This window comes from Amphiura filiformis, chromosome 18 (genome assembly GCF_039555335.1).
Source record: "Amphiura filiformis chromosome 18, Afil_fr2py, whole genome shotgun sequence".
NCBI classification, from domain to species: domain Eukaryota; kingdom Metazoa; phylum Echinodermata; class Ophiuroidea; order Amphilepidida; family Amphiuridae; genus Amphiura; species Amphiura filiformis.
Window position 1 is genome coordinate 15783077 of NC_092645.1, and position 14500 is coordinate 15797576.

A 14500-nucleotide genomic window follows, 5' to 3' on the forward strand; every position below is an offset into this window, starting at 1 on the left:
TTGTCAGTCCCTAAACAGACCCTAAAATCTGAAAAAAATAGGGTCGCGTGTTTTTTTTTCGTTATTTGTTTTTTCATATTAGGTTTTCATATGTTTGATATAAAATTATTATAATGTTTTCCCTGTTTGTAACTTGCACCGCGCAAGTCTGATAAAAACAAATTGGCTGACATTTTGTGGAGAACTTGTGGCAAAATATTAAAAAAGATACCGACCGACCGACCCTGACTTTTGAGCTTTAAGGGCAATACAAACGTTTTATGCCCTATATAATGCGCTACGTGTTTGGGCTATATTGGTGGAACCGATGTTTTTGGCATCCTTACACCTCATATAATAAAACAAGAATCGGTTCCATTGTCTACATACCCCCTACGCTTCCCACAAGGGGTCGAAGGTTATAATGGGGCCAAAACTCAAAAACTGTCCTATCATGTTGTTATGTATCTCAAATTGTTCCTCTCATGGCTAGGAAATAAAAAAAGAGGCAGTTGTCATGTATGTACAATTATACATGCATAACGTTTGACCCACGATTTTATCCGATTCTGAGGTTAAATATTTCTCAAACAAATTAATTTCCTATATCATATCCCGAGAGGGGTATAGTTTGAGACAAGTTACATTTGATTCAGTGTTGTTTGTTGTTTGCCAGCGCATGAGATGATATTTGACATTTGACCTAATTTACTCTGTAACTCCTTAACTAAATTACCCTAGTGCAATATGAAAATCGACTTTTTACTCCTACTAATGAGAGGAACAATGTGAGGTATCTTAAAATATGAGAGAACACATTTTAGATAATGGGGAGCATAGGGGCATAAAAAATGAAACAAATTCTAGTTTGGTTCCACTAACGTAGCAAGACAAAATGATTACTCAAATATTACCAAACAGCGCCATGTACTAATATGTTTGATCATGGCAGTTGTCAACTTTTACTTGTATAATTTATAAAGATTGAAAAACTTTGGTCGGTCAAATATATTTTTTTAATTGGTCATATTTTCCTACAGCAATATTGTTTTTAGTCATATAATTCCTACATAAAATTACAAAACATTCCGTTGCATAACTTCGACGATTTGAAAAAGAAAAAACAATATGTGAAAAAAGGAAACATTAGTTTTCCCTTTATGTAAATAGGTTTTTTCCTTTTTTTTCAGAAAAAAGTTCACCAACAATGTATAACATACTCAAGATCAAGATTAATGTACCAAATGATTACAAAAAAAAAAAACACTTAATTCACACCTTTCGTATATTCTGTGTCTCCCAGTGAAGAGCCGAGGAAGTTTTGTAATGTCCCTTAAAATTCGTATTCAGTTGACGTGCTTCAACGTTATCTTCATTACATGGTTCAGGTCGGTCCCATACTTGATATGGATCGTTTATATCAAATGTTCCATCGTCAATAGTTGATGTAGTAACACCAGCTACAGCTTTGAACACTAGCTGCCATCCAGGTTCTGTTTAAAAAGAACAATATTATATGAACACTGTTCGCGCAAAAGATGAATGCTCACTTTTATCCGATGGTATAAAGTGATAAAGTGTATAACAATCATAATTATAAAGAATACGATCAGTAGCAGTTGTACCGAGAACTATTCATTGATATTGTTGTGGAGGCATTCTGTGAATCCCTTGACTTTTTGTTGTTTTTTATTTTCTCATCGAACCGCCAAAAGGTAAAGGATCCAGCGTTGGCTTATAATAGCCTAAGCACAGAGACGTGGTGTGTTAAAGAGGTATTTCTAGACAGGAGTAATGTTTTTTTTTTATTTTTTTTTTACATTATTACTAAAAATAGAGATAAATTAGTTTTCAGCCATTGGTTTGTTTGTTTTTTCGTTGGAAGTCCGAGTTAAAAATGAGACATCGTCATTTAAAATTCAATGTCTTGTCGGAAAGTGATCATAGTTTACAAGATGCAGATGGCATTACAGTTCAAAACTTTCAGACAGTATTTATTTTGAAATACTATCATCACAATCATCAACAAAAAATCACCAATGGCTGGATTTCGGCTGTTTTCAAATCACGGTCGTGACCAGGTGTGCATCATTTAGACATGCCTATCACCTGGAAGTTTAGTTGAAACATACGGTGTTTATACAATTTTGTGCTGAAAGGTTCTTTAAAGTGTTATTTTTTGCACTGTATACCAGTACGTTGTTTCTTTTATATTTTGTTGTCTGACCCTGAAAACAGAACAGTTCAACTGCTCGAAACGTCGGTTGATTTATGTCTGTTATGTGCACAGTGATTATCATCGCTTCCAGTGTACTGTTGTCTGTTTTCCTGACACTTCTGTGGGCTCTGGAATTGGCAATTTGTGGCCATCGAACTTGGCAGGTTTTGTGTCTGCATTGGTTGTTTGGTTTATCGTATCTGTTTATATGGTGATTTTTACTTTTTTGATGCCTACATTTCCTGTTATTGTCCAACTGCATACTGTCTAGTCTGTATTTTACTTGTTTACCCACATCAAGTTGGTGTACCTTGCTCTTTTTCTTTCCTGTGTTACATAATGAGCTTCACTATATAAGTTCAAAATAGGTACACATACCTTTAGCACAATATCCATCTGTAAGTCCATAAGGGCAGGTGCAATCATAGCCGGTGATTTCTAGCCGCATACAGGGCATCCTTTGTATGACTTTACGACAATTCGAACATAACGAGCCACAACTGGCTTGGGGAATGTAATGTTAACCACGGTATGATTATTCTGATTCGCGGTGAAAATCTAAAGGAGAAAATACCTCAAAAGTAAGCACAATTAGGAAATGTCAGGCTGTTAGAAATCGAATACCAACGGAAATCACGATGAAAATGTATTTAATCCATATACTCAACCGACCTTTATCCAGAGGTCTGTAGTCCGTATGCCTTTCTCTTGGCAGTTATAATAATTAGATATTGTTGTTGTACGAGGGTCGGTCAGAATGTAATGCAAGTTCTCTTGTGACCCCATATATGGAATAGTTTAAGTCATTTCTCTATGATCACATAAACATTGTACATTTGTATAAATGCAAAACTGATATCGCACACTTGATTACGTAACAACATTAGCATAAAAATTATGGATGATGCCACTGGCTGAAGAGTGTCGATTTATTAAGGGAAATAAGATGCTGAAATGAGATATTGCTGTATTATTTACATTTTCTCAGGAATTACAGTATGGAGATTGCTGTCGTTTAGAATAAATGTAATAGTAGAACACACATTTCGTCGAGCTGTAAGGGTTTTAATATTTATTTATAATGTGTGGTCAAATATGTGTTATTTTTGACAAAAACAAGGCTTTTCTTTCTCTAAATATTTTGATATTGCTAACAATAGCAAACGTGGATAGCCCCCAAATATTAAAACAGGAGTCTCCCTAGAAAAATATTTGAAACCGTGATTGTTTTCTTACATGTTAAAATACTTTCATGAGAGATGAGAACACCCTTTTAAGTAATCATGCTTGACTTTGTTTGTAAGAATATTTTTGGATAGATCCATTCTGGTCAGAACAAATTCAATCATAACTATGTATCTTGGAAATCCCTATATTACACTGTGTTCATTGCATTGCATCATTTTAAATGAAGACATGACCGCAAAAAGTGAGTCCATATTTGTTTTAAGTTACAGCCCTTCGAAAGTTTAAAACATATTGTAGGAAGTTAATGAGAAGAGATATATGACTAAAGTTGGGCATGTTTATAGGAAATGTATTTTGGGATGAGGTGGCGTGATAAAAAATGTGATCCTGGTAAATTGATTATCAGATAAATCAATATATCGACTTTGTACTTAAGTACTTTGGCTAAAAATCATCAAGCACTTCGTACATTTCCTAAAATGGTACTTAACAATCTCTAACAGTAAATTTGTTATGAACATCAAAAATAAAAGCATGTATTTTATTGTAATATCCTGTTATGTCTAAACTCCCGGTGCAATTCCTTGCTATTAGTGGACTTAAGTATATAAATAATCAAAATTAAATTACACAGGGTATATTACAAAATAATTATAACTGACTAACATTGGTAGACCTTTTAAACTTTGATAAAAATTTTTATAAAATCTATACTTCCGATTCATTGTCAGGCGTTTGGATAAGGCTGTGTTTAGTATGCGCTTCAAATGATTTTTTTTCATACCGTACTTCTTCTTTAAAATCATAAGTTCTTTTGTATGCCAGCATGCAGGGCCCGCGGAGCATCCAAACTCTTTGAAGGCAAATAGCTGTTGTTGTTGTTTTTCAATTTAAAATTATCCTTAAGATAAACCCCTTCATATGGATAAAACAAACGTGCCCGTGTTTTTTTGTTTTGTTTCTTTTGTTTTGTTAATGTTACCTTTGTGATATTGGAACCAGTCATCGTTATTGGGGTCAAAGATGAGACGTTATATCCTCTTTCAATTGCAAGAGTTTTCACATATTTATTGTTAGTTGCTGAGCCTTGAGTTTGTATCCCAGTGACAATTAATTCAGACAATAGATCAACTTGTATCCAAATATGCGATAGTATGTTGCTACCCCAATGACTTGGTCCGTTTAATCTTGCATATTTTGGTCGTCTATTATAGTTGTGACCAGAGCTTTTGATCTGATTGTCAGCAATGTATCCATTTTCCATTCCTAATGCTTTAGGTAATCCAGGGCGAACTACAAAAAAAAAATTCTTAATACAAAAATGTCGCAGCTAAATTGTTACGCTTTTCCTCCGTGAAGAGACAGGGAGACATAAAGCGCGATAGATAAGAAAAATCAATCAATCAATTAATCAAGAACAAACAAAAACAAAACAATACGAACAAAAACAACAAATATAAAACGTAATAAAAAATAAGAAATCAAGTGACTGCCTTTTTCATCGCATACAATAATTATACTTAAGACTTTTGGCGAATCGCGGCGACTTGGATCATATTCCAGAAATACGCATTAAATGGCTAATTGCAAATAGTTTATATAATGAAAACACTACATACATTACAGTAGAGAGGCCACTTTGTGGCTACATAGGGTCGTGCATTAGTTTGGGACAAAGGTGCCAGCCGGGTTAAATTAATCGTCAGAGTCTCCTTTTTCTTTTTAACCCGGCTGGCAATTCTGAAAAGTGGCATGAATTGAGATATTTTGGTTTACAAATGTGTTTTTTATGCCTTTTTATTTCAATTTTTACCCAAAAATGTCAAATGTTAAAGTAGCATAACTAAAAAAAAAAAAAAATTACTGCAACTTTAATTTGTTTGCACTAAATAATATGTGTATGAATGTGTATATCAAAAAAGTGATTTATGGCAACTTCCTAAAAACAAAGGCTTTGGACCTATGACCTTTTGAAAATCAAAGGTCAGCACAAAATGCTTTTTTTTTTCAAAATTCTTATTGCTTACATGCTAAGTTTTTATTGCAACTAATATTATTTATACAAACTAGTTCCACAATAATTATTAAAGGATAGTTGCAGAAGTCACGGTTTGGTCCGTTACCATAGCAACCACAATTTCCACCATTTTTAGTCGTTTCTGATGCCCAAACTACCAAAAACGATCATTCTATGTTCATCTTCGATTTTCAAGAGGTCATAAATCAAAAACCTTTGGTTTCAGGAAGTTTTCATGATTAACTTGTTTGATGTACACATTCATATCAATGCATTGGTATACTTTTTATTTCAAACATTTAAAATTTTTGTTAAAAATTAACTTTTTTTGGTGCAAATTGACCAAAATCATCAAAATAATGCATTTCACCCAACATTTTGCATCAAGATATATAAAGGATTTTTTTTGTTGACAAATATTTAATATACATGTGATATTTATTCTCCACATCAAATATGAAATTTATACAATGTTTACTTTTAACGTTATATCTGTTTTAATAATTGGCATTTTGGGTCATGTCACTTTTCAGAAATGCCAGCCGGGTTAATCAATTTAAACCCGGCTGTCACCTTTGTCTGAAAATGATGCACGAAAACCTTAACTAGAGCAGATAGACCGAAGTGGCCTCTACTATTAAACATGTTCGGTAGCATCTACAATCTTGAAAAGTATTGGAACGCTTTGCTCACTCTGCCGTAAATTCCGTCCAGAATTTTGTATGATCATGGAAATGACGTATATTGTGCTTGGGAACAACATGACTTCTACAACAATGATTTACCCTTCCCCCTCCCCATCAATCAATGTTGGACACATTGGGAACCCGCTGAATACATTGTCATTTCTCAACATTGTATGGGGGAAGGGGTGACAGTTTTCCGTTATTTACCAGCAAGCGCTCCAAGACTTATTTACAAGATTGTAGGTAGATCATGATGATCTACAAGATATCTTGTCCCTACCTTCATTATAAATGTGGTCGATGTAGCAGGCTGAGCACGACGATGTGTCCGTGGGTTTTTCTATCTCAAACTGAGCTGGACATGGAACTGGGAAAAAGTGCATTTATAAAGCCAGTTAGAGTAGTGAGTTGCTGCGAATTGGTAAAATAGGTAAATATTTATAAGAATACTCTATTGTTTGACTTGGAAGTGAGAAGTCTTGCCTTCCGTCTTCATTTCATCTATCCGTTATTTGAACTAGGCGTTACTACGTGTTTTGGAATCATATGATTGGTTTCAATCTAGACTGAAATGCACGATGCACAGCGACATCGCTGAAAATGATGAATATCTCCGGTAATTTTTGGTTTCTAAAGAAGCCATTTATAAGGCTTGTACTTGAATATATGTGTTGAAAGAGCATGATAGTAATTAGCGAGCGTATTGACAAACAACCGTGAGTTTTGAAATAAAAAAACTGCCAAAAATTCAGATTTTATATGTGCAGAACAAAAAAAGATGACAGCTTCCCTCATTCTTTAACACTCGGGTTACGGTATCCATACACACGGTACCAGCCACAGTCAGACCACTGGTCAAGGCAGTCTAATGCAAGTGACGTACCTGGCTCACTGACATCTACAGAGGGCAGTGACCAAGCTGTTGTCAATAACCCGGATATCCCTCGGCCCAATATGCGTCTCAAAACTATTTAACAGGTCGGAACAAAATAGCCATGGGTGGCTGTTGAAACAAGTGGATTCGATCTACCATCATGGCGATTTCTGCCTTGAAGATATCGGGGCGATGGCACTGTGCGATGCTCATGACGTGACGATACTCTAGTATTCATGTTACGACGACTTTAAATATCCTTTCCATGTGTACTTGGTATTTTATTTATCGCGAGTGGTATAATTTGATATGCTTTTCATAGATTAATTTGGCTAAGTCACTAACATTGCTTGAGATCAGACATGCTGTGATTTGCAGTCCTTTCAACAGTTTAGCTCCATATGCCCTTAACTGTCTAGTGTCATTGCATTTGGCCAACTTGTTTATTAAATTCATATTCAAACTTGCGAGATTAATTTTGTTCTTTCAAGAACGAATAATAGATTGTACTTTTTACATTCCTTGTGTTCCGTGATATTTTTGTCAGCTCTTGTTCACGTTATTGCTGCATGGCTTTTGCTAAGCGTCATTGGGATTTCGAGTCCAAACTTGAAACACAAAATTGCTGCTCCTACAAAACTATGCAATATCCACTTACATTGGTCGTGCACTATACCCACGAAATAGTGACCAGAAATCAAAAACAAATTCGAAATTGGCTAAAATGACCTTTCTCTCGGCACACGGAATTTGGCCAAAATATGGCCTTATATTTTAGTTTTTTGCGCGTTTAAAAATGTTTACACCTGAGGTTTTTGATTTTATTGTTTTACCCCAGAAAACACAAAACGTTATATAAAAAATATTTATATGTCGGGTATAAAACGTTTTAATATCATTCAGAAAGCATATTTGAAAACTTTATGCAAAAGTTTTTGCTGACAAGATATTTTACGAAATATTTTCTAATAACATACTCTCAACATTTTCTAGCATTTATAAAATAAGCTGAGATACTGCTCTTAAGCAGAATGTATGAAAGTATTCTAATACATAGAAACTTTTTGCGACCTGATATGGTTCTTGAATTCCTGGACGGAGCCCTTTACCGGCATATCGATCCTCGCCGATTCGTGCAGCCGACAGAAATCCGTGTGCACGGCCAGTCGCTTCTTTGAAATGTAGGACGCGTAGCACCTTCGACAAAAGTGCCGAACAACCTTCTTGTTTGACACCTGGGTTTTCAGCAATCTGCTTAAACTTTTGACGACGCAGTAGTGTTGCTTTTCTTCGTCGGAAATAAGAAGCAAATCGACCTCGCGTTGGCAATCGAGATTGCTAATCCGAAGAGGATAAACCTTCTTTCCGTCAAAACCGTGCACGTTCACCGAAATGGTCGGATTTTTTCTCTCGAATTTGCCGATGTCGGAAAGGGCGTCGGAAATGCTACGCCATCCCAGTCGAACTCGGCGGCTTTTGCTCGAAGGGCCTTGTCGATGCGTTCTGCGTTTTTGTCAACCATATGCTTCGCCCTTGTGACGGCCCACTTGAAGCACGCGTCGTCTTCATTTTTGAGGTTAACGCTAAAGACTCGGGGAGAGGGATGTACGAGGAGCCGCCCAACGGGTCGTACTCCACAGTGTGAAGCTCAAGGACCGAAATCGACTCGAAAGTCCACCCGCTGCCGCTGTTTTGATAGGTAGAAATATGCTCGAGAATTTTTGCCGACCAGGCATCGTAGACCTCGTCAAGATCGGTAGCCTCCAGTATGGTCTTTTGTTCGGAATGAAATGCAGCCTCCTTTCTGACTTCTTCCCCAGTTTCGAGGTTAGTCTTCTTCATCATGCAGCGAAGAATCGTCTTCGCTTTTATTCGGCAGTTTTCTCCAAGGACTCCAAGGACAAGTCGCCTAGTCTCTTGCAAAAACGTTTCCGGCGTATGACCAGGCAGCCCCGGCATCGCGTACTGATTCGCAAAATGCCTTAACGCGGACGCCGATTCTAGAATCTAGAGAGATGGCTGTGGGGGGGGGGGCTCATGTTCCATCGCGTGGTTATCCCGCAAAAATTGAACCAAATCGGCTTTTTGCAAGAGGGAATAACCTTGAAGGCCGGCATCCCGCGCCTGTTTCCGCAGATCTTGAACCGTAGGGGGATTGGGGCCGAAGCTTCTCGGACGCCTTTCCCTCCTCCGCAGATTGGTTCGAGCTCGCTGCTCCTGCGTCATGTTTTCACTACGCCAGCGCCGCCGCTCCTCGGGGGTCGGAAACGGAAAATGATTTTCGTCCATTTATTGTATGCAATTGCAATTTTTTAAACCAATTTTTTTTCTAGGCTGGCTGGCTATAAGCCATTTTTCAAAAAGTGCTTGCGGCTTCTGACAGAAGAATCCCGTTTGGTGATCCTGCGCCAGATATACCTCCTCTCATCATCTCAGCGGAGGGTGTCCGTGATTTGCTTTCTAAATTGGAGTCAAATAAGGCGTCAGGACCCGACCAGATACCAGCTAGGACCCTAAAGGAACTTGCACCAATCCTATCTGCATTGTTTAACTAAAGTCTTCTCACCGGTAACTTACCATCTGACTGGCGTATGTCTCATATTTCACCCATCCACAAAAAAGGTAGTAGAAGTGCTCCTAGCAACTACAGACCTATAGCTTAAACATCTATTTGCTGTAAACTGATGGAACACATCATCACCAGCAATAATATGGGTCATCTAGATAACCATAATATTCTTCACAACTCCCAACATGGCTTCAGGAAGAGAAGAGGCTGTGACACGCAGTTGGTCTGAATTATGGCGTTCCTCAAGGATCGGTCATTGGTCCAAAAGCATTTACTATGTATGCTCAACCTGTCTCCTCGATAATCCGTAATCATGGTATTTGATATCATCTCTACGCAGATGATATTCAATTGTATTTCATATTCAATCCCAGTATTCCAGGTGAAGCAGCTAGTGCTCTGTTCAAGCTGTCATCTTGTGTGAAAGAAATACGTTGCTAGATGACACAAAACAAACTCAAACTCAATGATTCCAAAACTGATTTTTTTCATAGCTGCATCCTCAAATAACATGCATCGCCTTCTCAACACTGCAATTAGCATTGGTAGTACTGTAATAACACTTTCAGCTACAATCAAAACTCTGGGCGTAACCTTTGATTCAGCAATGAACATGTCATCTTACATAACCTCCTTGTGTAAATCTTTAAATTTCTTCCTCTGGAATATATCCAGAATTCGTCGTTATATCTACCAAGATACTTGTAGCAATGCAATGCGAGCACCTGTTTTCTCCAAATTAGACTAAGCTAATGCTCTTCTATCTGGTTGCAGGTCTACCGATATTGCTCGTCTCCAGCGCTTACAGAACAGAGCTTCTCGCAATGTATTCCAAGTCCCTCGCCGCCACTCGTCATCCGAGCTTCTTGACTCCCTCCACTGGCTACCCATCGAAAAACGCATCATGTTCAAAATCCTCTTATACATCTACAAGTCACTGAATGATCTGTCACCAATCTACCTGTCTGATTGTTTGATGATCTATATCCCAACGAGAGAGAGTTTACGCTCGGCGTTAGACGCAACTCGTCTAGTTGTCCCCAGGAGCAACAGATTAATTGGTGATATGTCTTTCAGTGTACAGGGACCCAAACTGTGGAACAACGTCCCTTTAAACGTCAGAGTTTCCCCCACCGTAGACAGTTTCAAGAGTAACCTAAAAACTCACTTGTACTGATTGTTGCTGTTTTTGTATATATTTTGTATATATGAATACATGAATACAAAAGCCACCTAAGTCCATGGGAAGTGATTTTGAGAGAAAAACCTGTGTATCATTTTAATTCCTTCAGTTAGATTTACCTGGTCAATATGGTAAGTTTTACGTGCAAATGAGTGGATTAACCTGTATTATTAGGTATGACGATTAGCATTTCAGGGACTTCGTGGGGTTCATTTTAAATTTTGGACTTTTGGTGGTTTTTTGAATCATATACAAAGACAACAATGTTAGAATGAGATTACCACTAGTAAGATAATACAAAATAAAGCGCACAGGTATGTATAATGTTGATAAGCATTCTGCCATGTAATATAAACCACACACTTTCCTTTTTTAAACCCATTTTTTTCAAAAGTCACTTTCTAGCAATGAATGTGTTACAAGTGGACTTTTATACATACTGGATTTTAATCAATGTGTTACAAGACTCAAATCATGGAATTGGGTGATTCTTTCATACATGCTATTTTTCACATGCTCAATAGACACAGAGGATGAATTTGAGTTGTTCTTTCATACATATGACAGGCCTATGTAAAGGAACACTTTCCCAAGCTTAACTCAATTTGGTTTAAGTATGGACTTATTATTAAGTGCTGTTGTTATTACTAACGACTTGGTTTTATCCTTGAATAACGACAAACAGGTCGACGCAGTCCTCCTTGATTTTTCAAAGACATTCGACCGTGTGTCTCATCAACGCCTCTTCCAGAAACTTAATCATTATGGGATCACTGGAAACATCCACAGATGGTTACAAAATTTTCTCACTCAACGTAAACAAAGAGCCATCTTGGAAGGAAACTATCTTCTGCCTTGGATGTGACATCTTGTGTGCCACAGGGGACTGTGGTTGGTCCATTGCGTTTTAGTACATATTAATGACATGCCTGACTACATCTCCAAAGGTACTAAGACTCGTCTTTTCGCTGACGACGCACTGGTTTACAGAGAAATAATAAAAAAAAGCTGACGACCCGGTTAGTTTCCAGGACTTAGACGCCCTTTCAAACTGGGGCTCATCATGGGACATCTATTTCAACACAAACAAGTGTTATAATATGCATTTTACAAGCAAAATTCACATATTACAACACCATATACATTATGTGGCAACACCCTCAATACTACTGATTCTCACTCATATGTAGGTATTACATTCAGCAATGACATGAAATGGAGTAAACACATTAACAATGTCACTAACAGCTGCAAAAGAGTACTTTAGGTCAGGGGCGTAGCCAGCTTTCTTGGTCAGGGGGGGGCAAAATAAAATTTTGGGGGCACAGAATAAAAAAATTGCAGTTGCATCATACAATACATAGAGACTGTATGTCTTCGAGCTTCCCGAAAAGGGCCTTATTGGGATGATGTGCGCGTAGCGCAGCGCAAACAAAATGGTATTTTACACTATTTTCGCCCATTATCCGGCTAAAAAGGGCTTTATTGTTACAATTTGCGGAAAATTTTGTATTTTACACTATTTTGGCCCTGAATTTTGCTAGAAAAGGGCTCCTTGCCCTTTTCTTTTCCTTTGCCCTCCTGATTTTCTCTCTCATTTTTTGTCAGAGGGGCACTTTTTCTTTCATTTTTTGTCAGGGGGGGCACTCTGCCCCACCTGCCCCCCCGCTGGCTACGCTACTGCTTTAGGTCCTGTTCACAAGATGTCAAGTCCAAATTATACCTCTCGCTGGTCCAACCCAAAATGGAATTTGGCTCTGCCTCGTGGCACCCAATTACCAAACAAGATACACATAAAATCTATATGAGTCAACGTTTAGCGGCCAGGATGTGCATCAATAATTATTCGAGGGAGTCCAGTGTTACCAGCATGTATAAGTAAACAACTTGGAATGGACGGACCTCAACAACCGACGCACAATCACCTGTCTCGCAATGATGTTCCAAATTACTCACGACCTCGTTGACATAGACTGAAGAAATCACCTTGTCCCAAAGCACACTTAAACGGATTCATGCTCTTTCTTTTCAACGCAACCTCTGTGGATAGTATACTAACGAAATAATCTAGTATGTACTTACCGCAGTATTCCTGTCGTTCAAGTAGGATATCAAGTGCCTCTTGATTCCAATTTGTACGGTTGGTTAGTGCTATAATATCATCCACAAACCATAGTTTCATATTGCCGGTACCGTCTACATAGGGGGAACACGCTTGGATAAACTTCCGAGGGGCTACCACTCGTTGGCAATAAAATCTCTCTTTATAAGGTAGCGACCATCGCAGTGCACCGCCGCGTGATGGATCCGGTCGTTGCTTTAGCACGCACAAGTGACAAGAGACTATTGGTGACAACGCTGATGAATAAATATCATCAAGTTATCAAAGCAATCTGGCATTTATCTTCCAAAGTTTTTCACTAACCATCCTAATGTATTCCTCTCAACACAAGGATTCATAAAATGTATAGTTTCTCTGACATATAGTTCTCAAGCTATAGGCAACAATTTAAAATTATTCGATAGGTCATATTACCCTATTACCCACGTAACAAAACATCCAGATATGAATAGCTATTCCGTGTTTAAAATGTGTTTACATGTTGGAAAACGTTGATACATTTTTTTAAAAATCTAAATATTATTGGAATATTTTTCTGACGTTTTCTGAGGATATTTAGTATGGTGCTATGGGGACTTCTTAGAAATTCATTGCTAGTAGTAAAAAAATGCAAATAGTTCAGGTCAAAGTGAAATCTTGCCTCGCCTGAACTACGTCGTATAAAAGGACGCTTACATCTCATACATGGTTTAATAAAATTACTATTAAAATGATTCTGTCGTGGCAGAACTCATTTTAACAGACAGTAATGTCGAATATATTAATTCTGTGATGGATTCTAGCACTGGTAGCTTCCATTTTCGTAATCATCATGTGTCTAGTTGCTGTAAAGATGGCACTTGCCAGAGTTCCTAAAGCTCAGCACTCTGAAAAGGGCTTCTTTCGGGAAGATTAAATCCTATTCATATTTGTAAATGTGTTGATGATATAAAGTGCTTTATTATTATTATTATTTTAATTCATACGACAAATTATACCTTGAATGCTGAAAAGAAGTAATGATACCACTTTCAAGCGATTTGTGCACGTCCAACACGACCACATCTGAAATGAGAAATGTTATGATTTGTCAGTGTGGTCTTTGTGTACACGATTCCAAAAATGTGCCCTTATAAAATGGGCATATCTCAAACTGGTAAACACAATAATAGCAAATCATTTCACAAATTTGTTCGTTTTCAACCTTCTTGACATTAAAGTTGCTTAAAACAAATGCATAGATGTAAGTACTTGAAATCCCCATGTAAATCCCCATGTAAAAATGCATTCTTTTTCTCAGCAGCAAATGCCATAAACATGATAAATGGCAGTATTTTCTGGTGAAGGAAATGTTAGACCCAAAAGTAAGGCACATTTAATGTGTCACTTATCAGTCTACGTTTCACCCTTTAATTCAACTTAAGGGGCCCGACAGTGCTTTAGTCATGCCTAAATTTATGCCTACCCATATCCATGAACCCAGACACAGGTACTTGTACATGATTTTTTCCATCGAACTTGGACTTTTTGAAATGTATACACATTTTGCAAAAATTATGCAGGTTTCTTTAACAGTCATTAATATCGAATTTATTAATTCACATTAAACAAGTTATTGGTCCTAATACCAGTGTTAGAAATCTGCCTCAAAAAGCCGGGCCTGCCACTCTGAAAAGTTACAGGCC

At 37.5% G+C, this 14500-nt stretch overlaps 1 protein-coding gene across 1 annotated transcript; it reads right to left on the bottom strand.

Annotated features, from left to right (window-relative positions):
* Positions 1-1282: 1282 nt before the first annotated feature.
* On the bottom strand, positions 1283-13876 carry LOC140139382 (lactadherin-like). The gene is made up of 6 exons (XM_072161151.1): positions 13814-13876; positions 12797-13072; positions 6369-6455; positions 4368-4678; positions 2576-2755; positions 1283-1472 (listed from the first exon to the last, which is right to left on the bottom strand). Exons 2-5 carry the CDS (start codon positions 12894-12896, stop codon positions 2636-2638), a joined length of 618 nt encoding a protein of 205 aa, XP_072017252.1. The 5' UTR covers positions 12897-13072; positions 13814-13876; the 3' UTR covers positions 1283-1472; positions 2576-2635.
* Positions 13877-14500: the final 624 nt, after the last annotated feature.